This window comes from Bos indicus, chromosome 9 (assembly GCF_029378745.1).
Source record: "Bos indicus isolate NIAB-ARS_2022 breed Sahiwal x Tharparkar chromosome 9, NIAB-ARS_B.indTharparkar_mat_pri_1.0, whole genome shotgun sequence".
NCBI lineage: Eukaryota > Metazoa > Chordata > Mammalia > Artiodactyla > Bovidae > Bos > Bos indicus.
The window spans coordinates 42,449,479-42,472,911 of NC_091768.1; the positions used below are offsets into that span (position 1 = coordinate 42,449,479).

General features: G+C 35.4%; 1 protein-coding gene across 1 annotated transcript in view; it reads left to right on the top strand.

The window, feature by feature from the left end:
- Nucleotides 1-23,433, top strand: part of SEC63 (SEC63 homolog, protein translocation regulator) — a 66,155-nt gene that overhangs the window by 35,230 nt on the left and 7,492 nt on the right. The window contains exons 7-18 of the mRNA XM_019967265.2: nucleotides 1,194-1,244; nucleotides 2,323-2,431; nucleotides 4,615-4,709; nucleotides 4,807-4,939; nucleotides 6,568-6,660; nucleotides 7,404-7,558; nucleotides 9,426-9,573; nucleotides 10,830-10,912; nucleotides 13,781-13,840; nucleotides 14,042-14,215; nucleotides 18,145-18,303; nucleotides 20,670-20,771. Of these exons, the coding sequence (XP_019822824.1) occupies nucleotides 1,194-1,244; nucleotides 2,323-2,431; nucleotides 4,615-4,709; nucleotides 4,807-4,939; nucleotides 6,568-6,660; nucleotides 7,404-7,558; nucleotides 9,426-9,573; nucleotides 10,830-10,912; nucleotides 13,781-13,840; nucleotides 14,042-14,215; nucleotides 18,145-18,303; nucleotides 20,670-20,771 (1,362 nt within the window). The remainder of the gene's footprint in view (nucleotides 1-1,193; nucleotides 1,245-2,322; nucleotides 2,432-4,614; nucleotides 4,710-4,806; nucleotides 4,940-6,567; nucleotides 6,661-7,403; nucleotides 7,559-9,425; nucleotides 9,574-10,829; nucleotides 10,913-13,780; nucleotides 13,841-14,041; nucleotides 14,216-18,144; nucleotides 18,304-20,669; nucleotides 20,772-23,433) is intronic.

Sequence of the window (23,433 nt, forward strand, 5' to 3'; positions counted from 1 at the left end):
CAGACTTCAATCAGTGATGAGAGGCTGCAGCTCTTAAAACGTCAGAGATTATCTTAACCTGTTGTTTAGGAATTCGCTACTTCTCCTTTCTTGAAAATAATTATCTAGGGGCTGTCTTTAAAGCAATAAAAACCAGTCTGTCATTTGTAACATTACAATCCTTACAGTCTGTCATTTGTTTTGAAAATGGCTAGTGTCATTTTATGGCTATTTATTTACATGTTTTCTTCCAGGGTATATAGTTGTTGTATATAAGCATGTTGAGGGAATACTAGAGAAGAGAAAGATTGTTAGCTACCAGATTTGGGATTGAGTAGTAGGACAAAAATCCTACCAATGGAAATTACCTGCAAACAGCATTATATGTTCTGTTTGATATTGAGGCAAGGAAACCAGGTTCTATCATTTATTTCTGAGGCACTAACTACTTGCTAAGATGTGGATGACTCTTGAACAACAGGGGCTTAAACTGTGTAAAGTGAAAGTGAAAGTCGCTCAGTCGTATCTGACTCTTTGCGACCCCATGGACTACACATCCATGGAATTCTCCTGGCCAGAATACTGGAGTGGGTAGCCTTTCCCTTCTCCAGGGGATCTTCCCAACCCAGGGATCAAACCCAGGTCTCCTGCATTGCAGGCTGATTCTTTACCACTGAGCCACCAGAACTGTGTAGGTCCACTTATATATGATTTTTTTCCCCAATAAATATGGACTACAGTACTCCACAATCCATGGTTGAATCCATGGATGCAGAGCCACAATATGGAAGGCCAGCTCTAAAGTTATATGTGGATTTTCCACTGCAAGGAGGTTGGTCCCCCAGCCCCTACATTACTCAAAGTCAACTGAAGTTGGCTCTCCCTATCAGCGTGTTTCACATCCCTGGATACTCTTTTACCACCAATTTATATAAAGGACTTGAGCATCCCTGAACTTTGGTATCCTTGGGGGTTTGGAAACCAGTTCCCCTCAGATACCAAGGGATGACTGTATATGCTGCAGATTCCCTATCTGCAAAAAGAAAACAATAATGGTACTTTCCTCATAGAGTTTGAAAGTAAGGATTAAATGAAATACATAAGATGTGCTTTTAATAGTGCCTCTATGTAAGCCTCAAAATAAGTGTTCATGGATGTTGTAATTTACCTCATGAAGGAATAAATGGTCTTCTTTTTCTCCTTTTCAATTCAAGGTTTTACTTGTATATGGCTTGGCATTCATGGTTATCCTTCCAGTTGTTGTGGTAAGTTCCAGCTCTTTTTATTAACATTTTTTAGGGAAGAGAGTGGATGGCATGATTTGGGGTCTCCTTATAAGATCGTAATTTGTGTTAGAATATAATCCATAATCCATTAATCCTTGAGTTTTAAGAATTTCATATTCAACTATCCTTTAAGGTCTTCTAAAGGTGACATCACTTTAGTATGTTAAAATGTGTCTCCTCATGATTCAAAAGTTACACACACATGAGATAATACAGATATATTTAGAATTTAAAATGAAAGTCTTCTGTCACCACGTCCCCCAATTCCATTTCTCTGTTGGAGATAATCGCTGCTAAGTTTGTTGATTTCCTTTTCAGATCTTTTTCTATGCATTAAATGTATATACATGTTTTTTAAAATGTGGTCTTATTATATATATTGTCCTGTGATTTTTTTTGCTTCATACAGGAATACAACATGTAGAACAAGCTCATTTTTAAAAACGGCTGCATCAGTTCAGTCAGTTCAGTCACCCAGTCGTGTCTGACTCTTTACGACCCCAAATATAGAGATACCATAATGTTTATGATTTTATTGTTTATTACCTTCATGACTGGTGGTATTCTTACTGATCTTAGGGTTCCTATGATCCTGGAGTGAGGCTTACAGTTAACCTGTCTTGCTTTCTTCATAGGATTGTTGTGTTAGAATCCAATTGTATGGAATAATGTGAATGAAAGTAGTATATCAACTGTAAAATTGCTCTTACACTTATTTGTCAAACATTTATTGAAGACATGCCATGTGTCAGAAACCAACTTGTTGCTTATAGCAGTGGGTTGTTTCATTCCTGTTTTGTCTATAAACAATTTCTAGTTGAAACTTAAATCTTTAAATCATATATATGTAATGAGATAGGCTGGTATTTAGGCATCATGCAGCATAAATACTTGCCAGATAAATCATTTGAAATTTATAGTAAAGGTATTTGTTCTAAAGAGCAGATATTTTTATTGGTTTATGAACATTTAGAAAATTTGACCATAAACATTCTGCATCAAGGTTAACATTTATTGTGGTTTTCATGTTTTTTCCTTGTTTAATTTTGTGTCTTAGGGCTCTTGGTGGTATCGCTCAATACGCTATAGCGGAGACCAGATTCTAATACGCACAACACAGATTTATACCTACTTTGTTTATAAAACTCGAAATATGGATATGAAACGTAAGTAAATTTAAGTAACTGTGATAGTAAATTATTTTCTGAGTCATTTATGTGGAATTGGTATATGTATTCAATTGGAGAAATTCCATTTTATAGTTTTAGGGATATTCAGTTCATTATAGCTGAGCTGAGCATAAAGCTGGAGGAAGATGCTAATGCCTTTTGTCATATTTCTTGATCTGTAGCTCTGTTATTCTCATTCACTCAGCTGTATGTATATGTATACATTTTCCCTTCAGAGATTTTATGGTAAAGCTCCTTGTGGACTAATTTTGTAGTAATTCCAGCTAACATTTCTTGAGTATTTGTTGTTGCCAAGTATTGTGAGGCACTATCATGTATTAACTCATCTAATCTTTGTATGCTCCCATAAATAAGTGCTGTTTTTAAGCACATTTTATAGATGAAGAAACTGAGCTCAAGGATACATAGTGAGTGACAGCTGGGATAGAACTCAAGCAGTGTGGCTCCCAAGCCAGTACATTATACCATGCTAATGGCCTAAAATAAGTAGAGGTCCTGGGAGTGTTTAAAGAAATTTGCCAAAATATTTCATTCCCAGAGGCTTATTTCAGAATTTATTATGACATAAAAAGTAACATCCTAAATACTTTCTTTGACCCCATAAAGCTAACATTGTAAATTTTATCCCTGGAATACTTTATATTACCTTTCAGAATCACTGCTCTGTTGAAATCTTATACATTAAAAAAAAAAAAAAGGACCTAAGTTTAAAATTGTGCTTCATGGGTGGATGCATTTTTGTTTCAAAACCTGAGTGGACTTTGTCATATTTTGTGTTTGCCCATTTGATTAGCTCTTGGTAATGAGAAAGAGATTTATCATATAATCCCAGGATTATATGACTGTGTGAGTTGATTTTGTATTTCTGAAGAACAAGCAGGTCTTTTATTTCTGAGGAATGAGTGAATGTTACTCTCCCTTGTGCACATGTACACTCTTCTTTGTGCTGGGTTGAAATATTAATGTATAAACATTCTCCTTTATGAAAATATTTCCTGTTTGTAACCAGTTTTAATACGTTTTTTGGATCAGTGATCTTGATTTCTGTTTCATTTCTGAGGGTGGTACTTAGCCTTACACAATTCTGTCAGAAAAGCTTTGTTTAGCTTTATTTAATTTTGTTTGGTTAGTTATCATTGGTTTTAGGACTGGCACCATTTATATAGCTGTCTTAGGAACCGTTGATTTCATTCAAACATTTGAGGGTAGTAATAGTAATAGCTCACACACATTACTGTGTTTATGTGTATGAGGCACATATGAAGAAATTGAGGCCCATAGAGAAGTGAAGAATATTGTCTTAGGTCATTCAGCTAGGACTTGAAAGCTTCAGGGTTTATGCACTTAACTCCAATACTGTCCTGATTTTTGTGAGAACACTGCTTGCATTTCCTGCCATAAGGTGAAGATTGATAACTCTAGTGCCAGTCATTAAAGAGCTTGTATAGACTAAGAAAAGTAACACTAATATATGTGACCTCAACTCGTGTATTTCAAGGAACACTGTTCCCACAAAGCTCTCCATGATTCTGTAATAAAAATTTTTGTAAATTACAGTATATTTTAGATTACTCATGGCATTGAGGAGTCATGAAGTGAAGAAACCTGAAACCCTTTTGAACCCCCTTTTCTCTTAAAGCAGTTAGTAATGTCACATAGAATCCTTGCTGCTGCTGTGTAGCTCAGGGAACCCTACTCAGTGTTCTGTGGTGACCTAAATGGGAAGGAAATCCAGAAAAGAGGGAATATATGTGTACGTATAGCTAATTCACTTTGCTAAACAGTAGAAACTAACACAACACTGTAAAGCAGCTATCCTCCGATAAAAATTGATTCTTTTTAAAAAAGAAATTTTATGTGGAACACATGATAACCTCTAGAAACCAGTGCTATTTGTGGTGATTTTAATGCACCTAGTTGCTTCTGGGTCCTTAATTTGACGTGTATTTCTCTTTACTTGTGATAGGTAATATTACAAACACTTTTTAAAAATGAGATGTTTCTTTTGTTGTGAGAGAAATTTATACCTGTTAATATTGATTTTAGCATTGTGTGTGATTAGAAAACTGCCTCCCTCTAGGATTAATCTGGTATCGTTTGGGGAGGATGATTACGGGTCAGTAAATTTATTTTTCTTCATATTTCTTTTGTTTTTTTAGGTCTTATCATGGTTTTGGCTGGAGCCTCTGAATTTGATCCTCAGTATAATAAAGATGCCACAAGCAGACCAACAGATAATATTTTAATACCTCAGGTTAGGCCTGTCTCCCAAATTCTTTGATAAACATTTAAATATTAAAGTTTATGCTTTATTAAGTATACATTTTTTAAATAATTATTTTTTTCCCTAGCTCATCAGAGAAATTGGCAGCATTAATTTAAAGAAGAATGAGCCTCCACTTACCTGTCCTTATAGCCTGAAGGCCAGAGTTCTTTTACTGTCTCATCTTGCTAGAATGAAAATTCCTGAGACTCTTGAAGAAGGTATTTTGATTCTACTGTCTGTAGGGTTTTAGTGGTACAAAAGCAATAGATGTAATTAGGCCTCATGGTGCAGTGTTTTTGTCACTGTTCTTTTTTGCTCAATCAGATAATTACTCAAGGACCTTTTAAAAACAAATCTATATGCTACATACATAATTACTTTCACAAATACTTTGAAGGTCTTAGTAAAGTCAAATGATTTGGCAAATGTTAAAATGTTGTATTTCAGGGTAAGAGAATACTCTATGAAAAATGTCTAGTTAATTGCAGATTATTCAATAATTCCTGATGACTTAAAAAAAAAAAAAAAGAATTTGAAGCTTTTTGTGGGGAGAAAACATGGATTTCACAACAGATATCTCAGTTATCACCACTAGTACCACCACCATACTCCAGCTGCTGCTGCTTCAGTTGTTTCCAACTGTGCGACCCCATAGACGGCAGCCCACCAGGCTCCCCCATCCCTGGGATTCTCCAGGCAGGAACACTGGAGTGGCTTGCCATTTCCTTCTCCAATACGTGAAAATGAAAAGGGAAGGTGAAGTCGCTCAGTCGTGTCCGACTCTTAGCGACCCCATAGACGGCAGCCCACCAGACTCCTCCATCCAGGGGATTTTCCAGGCAAGAGTACTGGAGTGGATTGCCATTGCCTTCTCCCCATACTCCCGTAGTAGTTACCAATAAAATGTCTGTTTAATCTTTACTTAAAACTTTATCAGTACTTGAAGCCATCTGTTCTACTTAAAAAAAATAAAGCATTAGATTAGGACTGTGGTGTCTCCAGGAATATTGTGAATTTGAATGTCACCTCTTTTCACTTGTATTATTTCCATTGAAAGTTTTAAAAGAAAGTTATTATCCTTAGAGAATAAATTTTCTTTCTGAATGAACCAACCCACCCTCCCCCTGCTTTAAGCCAATAATGCAGTGAAATGCCTTTGAAAACAAGGTCAGTTGATGCTCAGTGATTAATGATAGTACCATAGGCTACGTATGATGGAATTAAGGAACACTATTAAGGCGTTGTTTATTGAAGTTGCAAAGTAGTAATTCTGTTGCTAATGTTCTGTACAGATATGAAGCCATCTCCATTTTTACCAATTATATAAGGAACAGGAAACAAATTTATTTTAGTTTTATCAACCCCACTGAATGATCTCAGTGGTTAACTATTATTGCAGTATAAGTGAAAGAATCTCTCTCCCCTTCTCCTATCCTCTCTCTCCATTTAGTTGACATCTATTCTCAGTCTTAGTCTTTGGACTTATCCATAATTATAGAAACTTAGATGCACAAGAAGAAAATTTTTGAAGTTCTTCAGTTAGTGAGGTTATGATTAAGTTTAAGACTGTTACCAGAAAAAAAGGTAGGGAGTAATTTATAAAGCCAAAAACCATGATATTAAAAGTTTGCCTTTAAAACATTTAATCTGAGCTAGGGTTTTCTGACTGATTTTTTGATGTGGTGCTGCCGAGGAGAAACAGTTGTGTTCAGCCTATAAAATTCTGAGGTCATATGAAAAATTTGTTCGACAACTTAAATTTAGCTTTAGTCTTGGACTACAGGTAATAAAAATGTTTTTGTATAAAAGAAGAATGATTTGTTTCAGGTGTTTTATTGTTTTGCAGATCAGCAATTTATGCTGAAAAAATGCCCTGCCCTACTTCAAGAAATGGTTAATGTAATCTGCCAGCTAATAATAATGGCCAGGAGCCGTGAAGGTGAGGAGGAAGCATAATTATGTTGTACTTTTTCTCGCAAGCATATAGTACAGATTATACTTTTAAGATTTATGGGAACCTAATATATTTCTGTCTTTAAGTTGAATTGGCTTTCCCAGTTTTGCTTATGGTTTTTCTTATTTTTCCTGTATTTTCTATCATGTAAGGTACCACAACTTATGGTTTTTAATTCAGTTTTTTCATTGTTTTATTGTTTATTTTTTTCTTGTTTACAAAAGTTTAAAACATCCTTTTCTTCCTCTGAATATTTTTAGAATTAGGTTAACAATGAGTTTGAAATAATTCTTTTATGTGCTGTGATGATTCATCTGACGTGTTTTTTGCATCAAGGGAAAAAGAACAAGGGAGTTTATGGTCTATAATGGAAAGAGACCCTTAAAAAAGAAGGGAGTGGTTGTGTTTTGTTGTTATGGATGATGTAATTTTGTGGCATGACATCAATATGTTCTTAATACCAAAAACGTCTTATGATTTACTGGTTTGGAAGTGGTACAAAGAATGTTTCTATTAAAATCAATGGTTGTTGCTGGTTAATGTACATTTGATCAAGTTTGTATATGTTCTGTGTCTTACCAGTAACTTTTAAAGGAAAGTCAACACTGTGATCATAAAATTTGAGGTGTTAAGGATGTTCACGTGGATTTGTGTTTGTTATGAATTGTGTACTCTGAACGTATAAATAGTCCAGCCCTGTTTTTGCTTTTCCTTCTGTTCTTTCTAAGAAAGGGAGTTTCGTGCTCCAACTTTGGCATCCCTTGAAAACTGCATGAAGCTTTCCCAGATGGCTGTGCAAGGCCTTCAGCAGTTTAAGTCTCCCCTTTTGCAGCTCCCTCACATTGAAGAAGACAATCTTAGAAGAGTTTCTAATCATAAAAAGGTAATTTGGCACTTTAATATTAGTTTTAAGCCGTTTGTCATGTCACTTAAAGGTAACATGAATGAAAATTTTTCTAGAAGTGGTTGTATAAACATCTTAGATTTACAATGTTTCAGGCATTCTAAAACTATGCCTCAAGTGATTCTGTTAACACTTTCTTGAATAGATAGCTGTTTGATAACATTTTATTAATACTACTGAAATGATCTTACTACTTTGAGGGGGGTCAAAATTTTAGCAGTTAACACTTTGTTCTTTATGTTGCCAAAAGTAAATGTACTGTGTAAAAATGCACTGTATACTTTTCATTTATTTCATTAATGGTTTAAAGCTTGAGCAGCAGTTTGTTGAGTATGAACAAAAAAATTAAGCATTCAGTATATAAGTAGGTCATATAAAGATAATTCTTATTTAGAAATTATAGTCTGTATATAGATTATGAGAATGAATCTTAAGGCACAGCAAAATATGTATATAAATGAAAAACCTGAGGAAATATAGGAAAAAATGGAATGAAATTATAATTTTAAACCACTTTGTATATATTAGAGGACAGAAGATAGACATTGGACTTGATAGTAGTAAGGTAGAACTAATAAATGTATATTAGAAATTTTTAACAGAGCACTCTTCTCTCAAGTAAGTGTGTTGCTCTTTTAAATTTGATCACATTTAAAGTCATAATTGAAAACTTCAGCATTCAAAAGCAGGCATTTCACATGCCTTATGATCTAATCCCTATCTGTGAAAGTAAAAATTAATAACTGGCACCAAGTACTCAGAAATTAAAAAACCTTCTCCTTGGTATTCATTTAGCCAGGATTGGTACTACTGCAGTAACAGTTATATTTAGAAAATAACAAGAATGAGAATATTGCATCAGTTCAGTTCAGTCACTCTGTCCTGTCCGACTCTTTGCGACCCCATGGACTGCAGCACGCCAGGCTTCCCTGTCCATCACCAACTCCTGAAGCTTGCTCAAACTCATGTCCATCAGGTTGGTGATGCCATCCAACCATCTCATCCTCTGTCATCACCTTCTCTTGCCTTCAGTCTTTCCCAGCATCAGGGTCTTTTCCAGTGAGTCAGTTCTTTGCATCAGGTGGCCAGTTATTGGAGCTTCAGCTTCAGCATCAGTCCTTCCAATAAATAGTCAGGACTGATTTCCTTTAGGATTGACTGGTTTGATCTCCTTGCAGTTCAAGGGACTCTATCAAGAGTCTTTTCCAGCACCACAGTTCAAAAGCATCAGTTCTTTGGCACTCAGCTTTCTTTATGGTCCAACTTTCATATCCATACATGACTATTGGAAAAACCACAGCTTTGACTAGATGGACTTTGTTGGCAAAGTAATGTCTCTGCTTTTTAATATGCTGTCTAGGTTGGTCATAGCTTTTCTTCCAAGGAGGAAGTGTCTTTTAATTTCTAAAAAATAAAAGAATATTGCATAGTAAAACCTAAAGAGTACACATGTAGCTATATACTTGGAAATAAATTCATATTCTTAAAGGTTTTTATCATTAAAATTAAAAATAGAGGTCTGCAAACTGAACAAATTAAATGACAGTAGTTCCTGTTTGGGTCAAGAGTCTATATGAATGTTACTATTTTTTTCCTCCAACTTTAGTTTTTTCTAATTTAAAAAATAACTGTGTATTAACTTTGTAATAAAAAATTCTTAGATTTAAATTTCCTTGGAGAAAAAGGCTGTGAAATGCCACTAAAGTTGTATTTTCTACTTTGAAATGTATATAATTTTAACATTTTTCTAAAAGCTTTTGGATTTTTAGTAAACATACTAGTAATTTTCTTTTTATGAAGAGTTTCATGGCTTTAAGATTTATTTTCTGTCTCCTTTTAAATTTAGTTCAAAATTAAAACTATCCAGGATTTGGTGAGTTTAAAAGAATCAGATCGTCACAATCTGTTGCATTTCCTTGAAGATGAAAAATATGAAGAGGTTATGGCTGTCCTTGGAAGTTTCCCATATGTGACTATGGACATAAAGTCACAGGGTAAGTGAGAGGTTTCCTGTTGTTTCCCTTTTGATGGACCGGCTCTTGTTTATTTGGCTCAAGGTTCTCAAAACACTTCACTTCATAACTTTTAATTAGACTGTAGAATTGTAGTTTACCTGTCAGATTTGCTGTGATGAAAGATGTAGTTTTGGTTTGAGAACACTTTTGTTCTATAGTTCAACTCTTAACTTTTCAAATAATGGAAGAGATTTCCAAATGTAATGGAAGATATTTGAAATGTGTCTATTGTTAGTATAAAATGGCTGCTTAGTTCTAAAATTAATTTTTTTAAAAACCTAACTTATTTATACATATTAAACTTTGAAAATCACCACGCTCTGTGCCACATTTCATGTGTTTTTCTTGACTTATTTTCATTTTTATGTCTGCTTGGAGTGGAAAAAGAGAGATTATTTTTTACTTACATAATTGTCCTATGATTCCCATTTTACAACTGAATATAATATTTTAGAATGGTGACAGAATTAGAGATTATTCTGCTCCATTCCTTCATTGTGACATTATTCTGAGCTTTGGCATTTACTAAGTTGCTGTTGTTAGAATATTCTTGTGGGACCAAGAATACAAGGATGTGTTAGGAATCGTTCCTGTTTTTAAAGGGCTTGTAGTTAAGTTCATTTTATTATTAAGACTTTTGGGGATGTGTATAGCAAATGTGTTTTAAAAAAATAAACAAAAAAACATTGCAGAAAACATCTTTAAGGTGCTTTTTTCATATAAACTATTTTGAAGTTCTTGCCTTAAAAAATAAGTATTTTTAACATTGCTTAGAATACTAGTTTGGAGGTATTTGATTATACAGGTAAAATCTTGTGAGTATAAAGTTTATACAATTTAATAGAGTGACAGAACCCTCTTTTATTATCACTGAGAGAAAGCTATGGTAATCCTCAATATACTATATTTTAAAACATCTGGACTTGAAACTTGGCAGTGCCAGCATAGCCATTTTGTGGCCTTGGGCATTTTACTTTATTCCTTAACCTCAGTCTCTTTAAAGAAATAATAATAATGCTTCATAGAGCTAATTTAAGGATTAAATGAGTACATTGTTGAAGACATCTTCTGGAGAAATTTATATAGAGTAGATAGTAAATTATTTTTCATTTAGTAGCCTTAAAATTTTATATGTTTGAAATACTAAAGTCTCAGATTGATTTGGATAAATAAAGTTTTGCTGTTTGCCTTGACGTAGAGCTTGATTTTTATTTATTTTTTTTAATGTCTTACAGTATTGGATGATGAAGATAGCAACAACATCACAGTAGGATCCTTAGTTACAGTTCTGGTTAAACTGACAAGGCAAACAATGGCAGTAAGTAGTCTGTATTTTTATGCTTTGAAAGTTTATGTATCTGAGAGTTTAAGATATTTATGTTTATTTTCTCACTTTAAGTTATACATTTTCAAAATCAAAATTATATAGTTTTGCAAATCTAATTTTGCAGATTGTTAGCCATTTTGAAATTTTAATTTTAGATTTTCTCATTTGTTTTCACACACACAAAGTTGGAAGATAGATGAATTCTTCAAATGATGATTTGTTAATTCCCTATAAAGCATTATAATGTAATCTGGGTATCTTTCTTAAACTATAAAATGTTATACAGAGATTGATTATTGATTATTGTTGAGAACTTACATTACCTACTCCTTTTTAATCAGTTCTTGAGAGAATTTACTCCCTTTTATTTTTTATTTTAAAAAGTACAGTAAAATAGCTCTTTTCCTAATTATGTAAAAAATTTATGCTGTCCAGGAAACAAATTTAGGCAATGCAGAAAAGTATGAGAAGAAATTAAAATGACCTAAAATTCTACCACTCTGAGATCATCATTTTTGAAGCTCATCCCTTTAGATAGCCTGATGCCTGAATACCCACAGAATTAAAATGATATTGATAACATGGATCCCTTATTTCACCCCTGCTTCCTTAGAAAGCCACCTTACCAGACCCAGATGACCAGAACTCAGTCTTGTGTAAATCCTTTTGTATCTTTCTCCATGCTCATGTTTACTGTCTGGACCTTTCAGTGCATATATGTACATGCATATATATGATTTGCTGGTACTTTTCTCATTCCTTTTCATTAAATCTAGTCATATGTATGTTTCCTGCATCTTGTTTTTCTCAGTTTCTGTTACATATTTATATTACCTGCCAAGCTAAGCACACCTCCCAAGTTGCAAGTATAGTTGTAACTACTTTTTACTAAACTATATAGTATTTCAGCTCAGTTTTATTGAACCAGTGGTAGATTTTAGCCTATTCTACTCTGAGGTCTATGGGCATCTGCAGGAAATATGCTGCATTTAAAACCCATGTCTAAAACCTGTGGTAGAAAAAGCATATTTTTAGTTGTTGTTGTGTTAGTTGCTCAGTTGTGTTGGACTCTTTGGAACCCCATGGACTATATAGCCTGCCAGCCTCCTCTGTCCATGAAATTCTCCAGGTAAGAATACTGGAGTGGATAGCCATTCTATGATTCACAGTAGGACATATCAAAACAAAGATACTGATTTTATGGTAGCAGGTGGTAAAGGAAGCATTTGTATATATCATGGACTCTGGATGAGAGGTGCCTCCTGGGAGATGAGGCTGCTCTAAGCTGGTGGCCAGGGTTAGGTTTCGACACTGCCTACGTGCTTTGGAATTCCCAGCCCGAGAAATGAGCACAAAGTTGTCCTTGGGCTGTTGACATTTCTCAGGTAATTGGTAAAGAAAAAGCAGACGTGGCCTGGAGAAAGGGGAAGAATCAAGTATTTATCTTCTAGTATCAATTGTATTTCAATATAATTATTAGAATTCAGCTAACAAATGAAATGAAGCAGAGATGATAGAATTAGGCTAGGTGATTACAAACTTTTTCTCTAAAGGTTCAGTCAGTAAATATTAATATTTTTTATTTTTACAGGCCATACAGTCTCTGTAGCAATGGCTGAACTCACAAATGGGCATGCTTGTATTCTAATAAAAGTTTGTTTACGCGGGTACCTGTGGCGGATTCATTTCGATATTTGGCAAAACTAATACAATGTTGTAAAGTTTAAAAATAAAATAAAATTAAAAAAAAAAAAAGGCAAAAAATGGGCCATAGTTTGCTGGCCCCTGCATTAGGCCAACAGTTTAGAGCCCAATAGTTATCATCATTTTTCACTTGTTAGCTTTAATAATTCTGGGGAGTTTATGGAACAACTCACTTATCATGTTCTATATAGAGTCGCATTGAATTCTTACTGGATTTCAAATTCTAAATTTATAGTGTCTGTACTGATTCAGAATGGATTATTGGGTAGGTGGGTATGTCTCAGATATGTAGATTTTCTTGGTGTTCCACTTAGTTATATCTAAGTTATATCAGTTATAATAGCAATATTGCATACAATCATAAATAAACTAATATTGGTCTCATAAAGTTTTGATGTTAGAGTAATATAATGTATTCAGATTTTCATAACTTTAAAATAGTGATGTCTGATTACTGTTAGAATAAAAGTAAAAATTTAAATTATGAAATGACTGACTTTATAGTAATTTTACATATTTTAAGGCATTGCATTTATAAATTTAAATAGAATGTACTTTTCAAAATACATTCAAGACAGATGTGAGATACTTTAGAAGGTAACTTCTAAGGTGTCCTTTAGTGATGGCCAAATTTGCACACATACATCATTTAGTAATTGCTAAAAGCCCTCTGTCTAGCCATGTGTTTGTCCCCACCTCCTGTGTTTGTCAGCAGTTAATAAACTTACTGATAAGGCTTCCCTGATGGCTCAGTGGTAAAGAACCCACCTGCCAGTGTAGGAGATGGGTTCGATGCCAGATCCAGGAAGATCCTACATTCTGTGAAGCACCTAATTCTGTGTTCCACAACTATTGAGCCTATGTTCTAGAGCCTGGTAGCCACGACTGCTGAGCCCACGTGGCGCAACTGCTGAAGCCTGTACACCCTAAAGCCTGTGCTCTGCAACGAGAAGCCACTGCAGTAAGAAGCCTGCACACTGCAGCGGGAGAGTAACCTCTATTCTCCGCAACCAGAGGAAAGCCTGCACAGCAACGAAACCCAGCACAGCCAAAAATAAATAAACTTACTGATAATATATATTGAAAGATTGTTTTATATGAAAGTTAAATATAAGTGGAACAAAGGTTTTATTTTTCTTGCTCCCTCTATTCTAGGAAGTATTTGAAAAGGAGCAGTCCATCTGTGCTGCGGAGGAACAGCCAGCAGACGATGGGGTAAAAACTTGAGTTTACCTATCTTTTCTGGTAAAAGAACTCTTTTGTTTAGTCCTCTGATTGGTTTATCTTGCTGTGGAGAATAATTCACTTTACTAAAACATTTTATTAGTTAAGCCATTTCCATCTAAAATTTACTATGACTGCCAAATGAAACTATTGCTACAATGTCTGAGTGTGTATGTGTGTTGTGATTTATAGCAGGGTGATACTAACAAGAACAAGACAAAAGGAGGATGGCAACAGAAGAGTAAAGGACCCAAGAAAACTGCTAAATCAAAAAAAAAGAAACCTTTAAAAAAAAAGCCTACACCTGTGCCCTTATCTCAGCCAAAGCAACAGAAACAAAAACAGGCTAACGGAGTCGTTGGGAGTGTAAGTTTACTATCTTACGTAAAGACTATCATTATTATCATCTTTGTTGAGATCTGAAGTACACTAAAATGTTTAAATCTTATATGTACAGCTCCTGAAGTTTTATAAATGTATGTACCCATGATACCCAGATAAAGATATAAAACCCACCAGCACCCTAGAAGGCTCCCTGGTACCCTTCTCAGTCAGTGACCCCTCCGTCCACCCCCACTCCCTTCCCCACTATGCTGTTATTACCATAAATTAGTTTTGCCTATTCTTAAAATGGCGTGTAAATAGAGTCATTTGGCAGCTTTCATTCAACATTGTCTTTGACATTCTTCTGTATTATGTGTAGCAGCAAGTGTGTGTGTGTGTGTGTGTGTGTGAGAGAGAGAGAGAGAGAGACTGAGAGATTCCATTATATGAATATACTACAATTTGTCCTGTGATTGGTAGACATACAGGTTTTTCTAGTTTTTGCCTATTACGAATAAAGGTGTTATGATTTGATACATGTCATTTTGTGGATATCCATTTTTCCTTGATATGTGCCTCTTAGTAAAATTGCTGGGTCATAAAATAGGTGTATGTCTAACTTGCTGAAAGAGCCCATTTTCTAAAGTTGTACCTTATTATGTTCCTACCAGCAAAATATGAGTCCAATTGTTCTACATTCTCACCAGTACTTGGTTTTACCAGTCTTTTTTATTTTAGCCACTGTAATGGATCTGTAGTTGGTATTTCTGTGTGTGGTCGTTTTTGTATTTACCTTATGACTAATAGTATTGAACAGCTTTTCACATGCCTACTGGCCATTTGGATATCCTCATTTATTTTTGGATTATTTGTCTTCAGACAGCTCTTAGGATTCTTTTATGTATTGTGGATAAGTGTTTCTTTTAACTCTAAATGGAGTTTTAGATGATTCTTTAATAAGTGTTTCATCAGTGTTTATGGTTAAGGGCTTTTGTGTCCTGTTTAAGATATCTGCCTATCCCAAGGACACAAGGAGAGGTAGATACTTTGTTTACTTCTATAAGTATTACTACAGTAATTTACTTGTTATATTTAGCTCTATGATGCATCTTTAATTTTTGTGAATAGTGTCAGATTGGGATTATGGGCCATTTATTTTAGCACCATTTATTGGAAAGCTCTCTGAATTGCAGTCATAATTTGTTGTAAAATGAGTTACTTTAACTGTATATGTGGAAATCTCTTTATGGGCTCTCCTTCCATTGATTATTTGTCTCTTTTTGTGCCAGTGCCACACTGTCTTAAATATTGTGGCTTGAAGTCTTAAAATGGAATAATGTAAGTCCTCAAACTCTTATTTTACTTCTTCAAAATTGTCTTGACTACTTTAGGTCACTTGCATTTTCAGCTAAAAATTTTAGAATAATTTTGACAATTTCCACCCCCAAAAAAGCTGCTGGCACTTAGACTGGTATTGTGTTTAATCTTTGGTGCAATATGGGGAGAATTCACAGATTAACAGTATTGGCTGTTTTTATTCATAATTATGCTTTATCTTTATTATCTCCCTTTTTCTCAGCAGTGTTTTGTGATTTCTCTTGGCAGAGAATGACACACCTTTCATTAGATTTACTCCTGTGTATTTGATGCTTTCTAGTTCTGTTGCAAACAGCATTAAAAAAAAGTTTATTCTTCAGTGTTTATTGCTGGTGTATAGAAATACAGTTGCCTTCTAAATATTTACCCTGTATCAAGGGTTCTTGATGAATTGACAATAATTGTAACAATTTTCAGATATGAAAAAAAGATTTTTTGGCTGCGATCCAAAAGTCTACAAATAATAAATGCTGGAGAGGGTGTGGAGAAAAGGGAACCCTCTTACACTGTTGGTGGGAATGCAAACTAGTACAGCCACTATGGAGAACAGTGTGGAGATTCCTTAAAAAACTGGAAATAGAACTGCCTTATGATCCAGCAATCCCACTGCTGGGCATACACACTGAGGAAACCAGAAGGGAAAGAGACACGTGTACCCCAATGTTCATTGCAGCACTGTTTATAATAGCCAGGACATGGAAGCAACCTAGATGTCCATCAGCAGATGAATGGATAAGAAAGCTGTGGTACATATACACAATGGAGTATTACTCAGCCATTAAAAAGAAAACATTTGAATCAGTTCTAATGAGGTGGATGAAACTGGAGCCTATTATACAGAGTGAAGTAAGCCAGAAGGAAAAACACCAATACAGTATACTAACGCATATATATGGAATTTAGAAAGATGGTAACAATAACCCTGTGTACGAGACAGCAAAAGAGACACTGATGTATAGAACAGTCTTATGGACTCTATGGGAGAGGGAGAGGGTGGGAAGATTTGGGAGAATGGCATTGAAACATGTAAAATATCATGTATGAAACGAGATGCCAGTCCAGGTTCGATGCACGATACTGAATGCTTGGGGCTAGTGCACTGGGACGACCCAGAGGGATGGTATGGGGAGGGAGGAGGGAGGAGGGTTCAGGATGGGGAGCACATGTATACCTGTGGCAGATTCATTTTGATATTTGGCAAAACTAATACAATTATGTAAAGTTTAAAAATAAAATAAAATTTAAAAAATAAATAAATAAATAAATAAAATCAAGAGCCAGGAAAAAAAAAAAAAAGATTTTTTACATACACAATCATGCCATCTGGGTATGGAAACAGCTTTACTTTAATATTTATGCTATTTCATCCTTTTTGCCTTACTGGTACCAGCCAGAACTTGCAGTAGTTGATTTGAAGTGAAGATGGCAGTCACCTTGTCTTATTGGTCTCATGGAAAAAGCATACATTATTTCACCACTGAGTATGATGTCTAAACTGTTTATCTGGGTTTGATGATACTTTGTTTAGGATCCCTGTATCTATTTTTAGGAGAGGATATCAGTTTGTCATTCTTGTATTATTCTTGCCCGGTTTTGGATTACATTTATGCTGGCCTCATTAGTTAGAGATTACTCTCTTTTTCCTGGAAGGATGTGTAAGATTGGATTTGTTTCTTATTTGGAAGAAGTACATACAGAAGCCATCTGGGCTTGGAGTTTGAAAAAGAATTTAGTTAGAGAGTCTATTTCTTTAACATAGTCTACTTTTTTTCTCATATCAGTTTTAGTAAATTGTGTTTTTCAAGGACTTTGTCTATTTCCTCAAACTTGTCAAATTTATTGACAAAGTTATTCATAATATCCTTATTTTTGATGTCTCATAATATCCTTATTTTTGATGTCTTTTGGATCTGTAGTTATATATCTTTTATTCCTAATGTTGGTAATTTTATTGTCTCTTTTCCTTTATCAGTCTTGCCTAATTTATGAATTTTATTAATCTTTTTAAAGAACCAACATTTAATCTTGTTTGGGTTTCCCTTTTTCATATCTGCTTTCTCTTTAATTGATTTCTGATCTGTATTATTTGCTTCTGATTTCTTTGCATTTAACTTGCTGTTGTTTTTCTTGCTTCTTGAAATGGACTATTTTGTCTGGGACATTGACTTTCCTTTCTGCATTATGCTATTAGTTATTGAAGATAATATTAATTTCCCAAAGCAGTTCTTTCCTATAAACTTCTCATTATATTGTATAAAATGTTATATAATTGATGTTTTTGAAAAATGAATCAGCTTACCATTGTCATAGTATATTTTGCAAATAGAAATAAAAATTTTTTTTTGTTTCATGAGCTATGAAGAATGAATAAAATAACTGACAAATAAGCAAATAAGTCAAACATTAAAGCTCCTCAGCCCGACTCCCATATATTTATATATAAGAATGTTCATAAAAATTTTTTTAAATTCTATATCAATAGTGAAATTGTAGTCTTGAGCCAGTTTAATTATAATGACCATAGATTAGTTTCAGGGACTCAGGATGTATTCACTGAAACATTCAGAACTTTTGTGGTTGCTTTTTCCTTTTAGGAAGCTGCAGTAAAGGAAGATGAAGAAGAAGTTTCTGACAAAGGCAGTGACTCTGAGGAAGAAGAAACCAACAGAGACTCTCAGAGTGAAAAAGATGATGGTAGTGACAGAGACTCTGATAGAGAGCAAGATGAAAAACAAAACAAGGATGATGAAGCAGTAAGACATAGGTTTAAATAACTGGAATTATACCTCTGATGATAGTTTTGGTTTTTGTTGTTGTTTTTGTTTTGCTTGCTTACTTTCTTTGCTTGTTTTAAACAGTACTGCTGCTAAGTCGCCTCGGTCATGTCCGACTTTGTGCGACCCCATGGACTGTAGCCTACCAGGCTCCTCTGTCCATGGGATTTCCCAGGCAAGAAGAGTACTGGAGTGGGATGCCATTGCCTTCTCCGTTTAAACAATATTAGTATATTTTATACTGTTGCATTACTTTCAGACAATGTTTTTGAGAGATGGTAGTTGTAATTATGAAGAAAAATTATTTCTGACAAGGACTGGAAATCCTAATTTTCTTAAATCTTATATTGTTAGAGTAAGACCTGGGTCTGAGGTGAACTTAGCTTGTTCTCCTAAGGCAATTTTTTGTGTTGGAGATAACTCTGGAAATATGAGGAAGGAAAGGTGGGTTATGAAATAGGTAGCAGTTACTTGGAAGAGGTTCTCAAAAATTCCAGGCAGTGTTTAGGGTAAAGAAACATTGCTGTGGGCTCTAACGTCAAGAGGTTGGTTAAGGGAAAAGCTAATATTTACAGAATGCCACCTTGTTTCAAGAGGTATGTAAGACGTTGAGAAAAAGGGGAAGTCACTGAGGGATTAAGATGGTAAGGGTATAGGGAATAGAAAAAAATCTCATGGCATGGCATGAAGTTGCACATGACTTATGAGAAGGCTTCAGCAAAGAATATTTGGTGAACAAATAATGGCCCATAGATGCTCACTGCAGATGAACTGTAACTTGATCAGCCAACTTTTTTTTTTTTTAATGTTTGTGTTGTTCTTGACTGGGCCATGGTCTAAAAATAACTCCTGTGGTTTAGGAATTATAAAGAGATTCCCTGAATAGCCTCTGAAGCAAAAGCAGAGGCCGGAAAAAAAAGGGGCGGGGGAGGGCAAAAGATAAAAGTATAAGGAGATAAAGTACTTGCCTTTGGGATGGGAGAAAAATAAGGATGTCTGTTTTTAGCAGTTGCTGGCCCTTGAGTGTTTTCTGTACTTTGAGAATTAAGTTGGTTGCCATGAAATTAAAACCTATCAAAGAAATTATTACCTCTCCCTTTCTTTGAGAAGGAGTTGACATATTTCTTTCTGATTATGGCTCAGTTGGTAGGAATCCTTCTGCAGTGCAGGAGACACAATAGATCTCTGGGTTAGGAAGATCCCCTGCAGAAGGGCACGGCAACCCATTCCAGTATGCCTGCTTGGAGAATCCCATGGACAGAGGAGCCTGGCAGGCTGCAGTTCATGGGTCACAGGAAAGTCAAACACAACTGAACAACTAAACACAACATTCTTGCTTTGACAGAAAGTTGACATATTTCTTTGTGATTATATTAGGGTTAGTAGAGGTGACTTCGGAGAAGGCAATGGCACCCCACTCCAGTACTCTTGCCTGGAAAATCCCATGGGTGGAGGAGCCTGGTAGGCTGCAGTCCATGGGGTCGCTGAGGGTTGGACACGACTGAGCGACTTCACTTTCACTTTTCACTTCCATGCATTGGAGAAGGAAATGGCAACCCACTCCAGTGTTCTTGCCTGGAGAATCCCAGGAATGGGGAAGCCTGGTGGGCTGCCGTCTATGGGGTCGCACAGAGTCGGACACGACTGAAGTGACTTAGCAGCAGCAGCAGAGGTGACTTTGGGGTTTTGATAAACTGATTTCTTCAGATGACCAAAAATACATTCATTCAGTTGACAATTATACAAATAGCAAATACTAATAGGAATACAAAGCCAAATGTGAAACAGTTTCTGCTCTTGAATGATAGTAGCCTGAAGGGGAAGGCAGACTAGTGAATAAACATTATAGTACAAAAGAGACTATGCACATTGTGCAAGGGGCAGTGATGGCACAAAGACCGGTGTGATCAACTCAGCTCTGAGAGGATGGTCTGTGGGACCCAGGAGCTCGTACTTTAGGCTCCAGGTGCTCCTGAAAAAATAATGAGTAGGAATCTGCCAGGTAGAGAAAAAAGAAAGCAAAAATCCAAACAGGGTTTAAGAGTGAAGTAAGTCTAGCAGTTTGAAATGACTAGTATAAAAAGTGAAGAGAGGAAAGCAGTGACAGGAGACTGGAGAGACAGGCTCAGGTCAGGTCATGATTGGCAGTGTAGTTCATGCTAGGCAGGTTAGATTTGATTTATGAAAAGAAGCATTGGAAGTTTTGAGCAGGGAAGTGATTTGTGGGACTGAACTCTAGTATTTAGCATTGTCAGGAATGCCATCTGGAAGAAGATGGACACCCTTCAAAATGATAAAAAAAAAACATGCTTGATTTCCATTATTTCTAATTTTCACTTTACTAGGAGTGGCAAGAATTACAACAAAGTATTCAGCGAAAGGAGAGAGCACTACTGGAAACCAAATCAAAGATAACACATCCTGTCTATAGTCTTTACTTTCCTGAGGTGAGTTATTCATCCACAGCCTAGTGTTTTCCTTCCTCTAGTCAGATATTTCTTAGTTGCTCTTGATCCTTTCTGTAGCGTGAATTGACTCTTATCCTCTCTGTAGCGTGTACTGACTCAGATGCGCTGAATGTGTTTTCTCGATATGTCACATTTTTGAAGCATATATTTCAGTATGCATTACTTTGAGTAAATGAGTTGTTTAAAAGGAGAATTGTCAACTTTTTGAGTACCTTGTTGTTGTCCTGGGCTTCTCTCTCTCCTGTGCCTGGATTTCTGAGGGTTGTACTTACTGATGATTTCTCATTTGCAGTTCAGGCAGTCTTAATCAGACAAATGCATATTTTGCCTCTGACTTTGTGTGGCTTTTGTGAGTCTCACACTTGTCTCTTACTTCTACCATGTTTTGAATAGGATGAAAATGTTCTTAAATTCTGCTCATGGATTTTTTTCTGGGGGTCCTATACTGGCCATCTGGAGACACTAGACTTGTTCTGATAATTGCCCTGATCCATGGGAAAAAGGCAAGCCCAGGCCTGAGGGACCCACTAAGTTGAGTAAGAGCTGATCCCCAAGCTCCAGGCTGATCATTTCGATGTTCTTTGTTCCCTTGTGCTTGTTTACTTTGTGGTTGTGGCCTGTTGAGCTTTCGATCTCTTTGATAGGCTGTTTGTCTTTCAGATGAATTTGAGTTCAATTTGAGATATTGACATATTGCTTTTGCAGACAGTTCTCTGTGGCTAGAGGTCAAGGACTATTGCCTTTTAGTTCAGGGAAGCAGTTCCACAGACTGCTTCACAGCTTTGCCACAGAACCTTCTGCTCACCACTTGTGTTTGGCGGGTGATTTCATGTATAAATATGCTTTCTGCTCTAGAATGTCAATCTATAGTTGCTGGGGGCTGCTGAAGGCAAGTTCCTATTACTAGTAATTTGGCTCTCCTAATCAATGAGTGGCTATGCACAGACTTTTGTTTTTTGACTTGGAGAGCAGTCAGCCCAGGATTCCATCTTACTGTGCACGCTGATCTTCTGGCATGTCCTGAGCTATAGCCCATCTGTTAGGGGCTTTTCGCCCATTGCAGTATAGTCTGCCAACACCAAGGCTCCTGAAATCAAGCGAATAAATTTCATTCATTGATTGGTTTTAAAAGTACCATGGGATGCTGTAAGCTGCATAATTTGTACCCTTATAATAGACAGCTTCATTTTAGACCATGCTTAGTTAATAGGCAAAGCATTCATTTACTCCCTTAGAACATTTTAGCAGTGAAAGTGCCTTCTTGTAATTTTATCTGCATGGTAAAACATCTCAAAGTGCTGTTTATCAGATAGACTTTATTTGGGATTTTCCTAACTTCCTACCTGTTTACCTTCTCATTTACCTACCTATCCACCACACTAACCACTTATAGTACTCAAAGTTTTATGTTCATAATTGACTTAAATGTTATTAAAACTCATATATTTAACAAAAATGGTTGGGAATCCCATGCAACAAAAAACCAGTTTTGTTTAAAGTGCAAATAACTCATGGTAGAGACTCTTTTCTGCTTTAACCATGTGCATCAAGAGAATCTGGGTGCAATGCCATAGGTTTACAATCACTAGCTTCTTAATGTTTATTTTTCTTAAATGAATCTGATTTTAATCAAATAGATTTGGGGCAGTGGGAGGCATTCTCTAAATAGAGATAAAGAATAAATGCACATTCTTGAACATGTATGTTCTAGTAATGATTCTGAAAATGAAATGTCAGACTGCTTAAAGATAGAAATGTTTACCTCATTTCATTAATAATCATTACTTTTAAAATTGTTATTGAAATATAGTTGACATACATTGTGTTAGTTTTAGGTATACCATCTAGTAGTTTGATATTTGCACACATTATGAGATGATCACCACAGTAAGTCTGGTGACTGTTCCCATACAGAGTTACTATAATATTATTGATCATCTTCCTTATGCTGTACATTACATCCCATGACTTATTTATTAATATAGCTGGAGGTTTGTACTTCCAAGTCTCCTTCATTATTTCTCCTGCCACTTCCACCCCTCTCGCATATTTGTTCTGTATCTATGAGCCTGTTTTCATCTTATTTTGTTTCATTTTTTAGATTCTACAAATAAGCAAGATCGTGGTATTTTGTCTTTCTCCGACTTCACTTAGCATGATATCCTCTAGGTCCATCCATGTTGTTTCTGATGTCAAGATTTTGATTTCTTATGGCTTGAGTAATATTCCATTGTTTATATGTACCTTCTTTGTCTGTTCATCCATCAGTGGACACTTCAGTTGCTTGCATATTTTGAATATTGTAAATAATGATGGAATGAATTGATGTGCACATATCTTTTCAAATTAGTGTCTGCTTTTTTTCCTTGGGATAAATTGCTAGAAGTAAAATTGCTGAATCATATGGTAGTTGTAGTTGTAATTTTTTGAGGATCTTCCATACTGTTTTCCAGAGTGGTTATATTGATGTAACTGTAATTTTATTGGACTCTGTGTCCTAGGCATTTTAACAGGGTTTTTTTTTTTTTTGTATTATCTCACTTTATCTTCACAACACAACTTGAGGTAAGCATTCATCACTTAACAGAGAAAAAGGGTGAGGTTTCAAGGAGTGAAATAATTGGGTCTGGATGACTTTGAA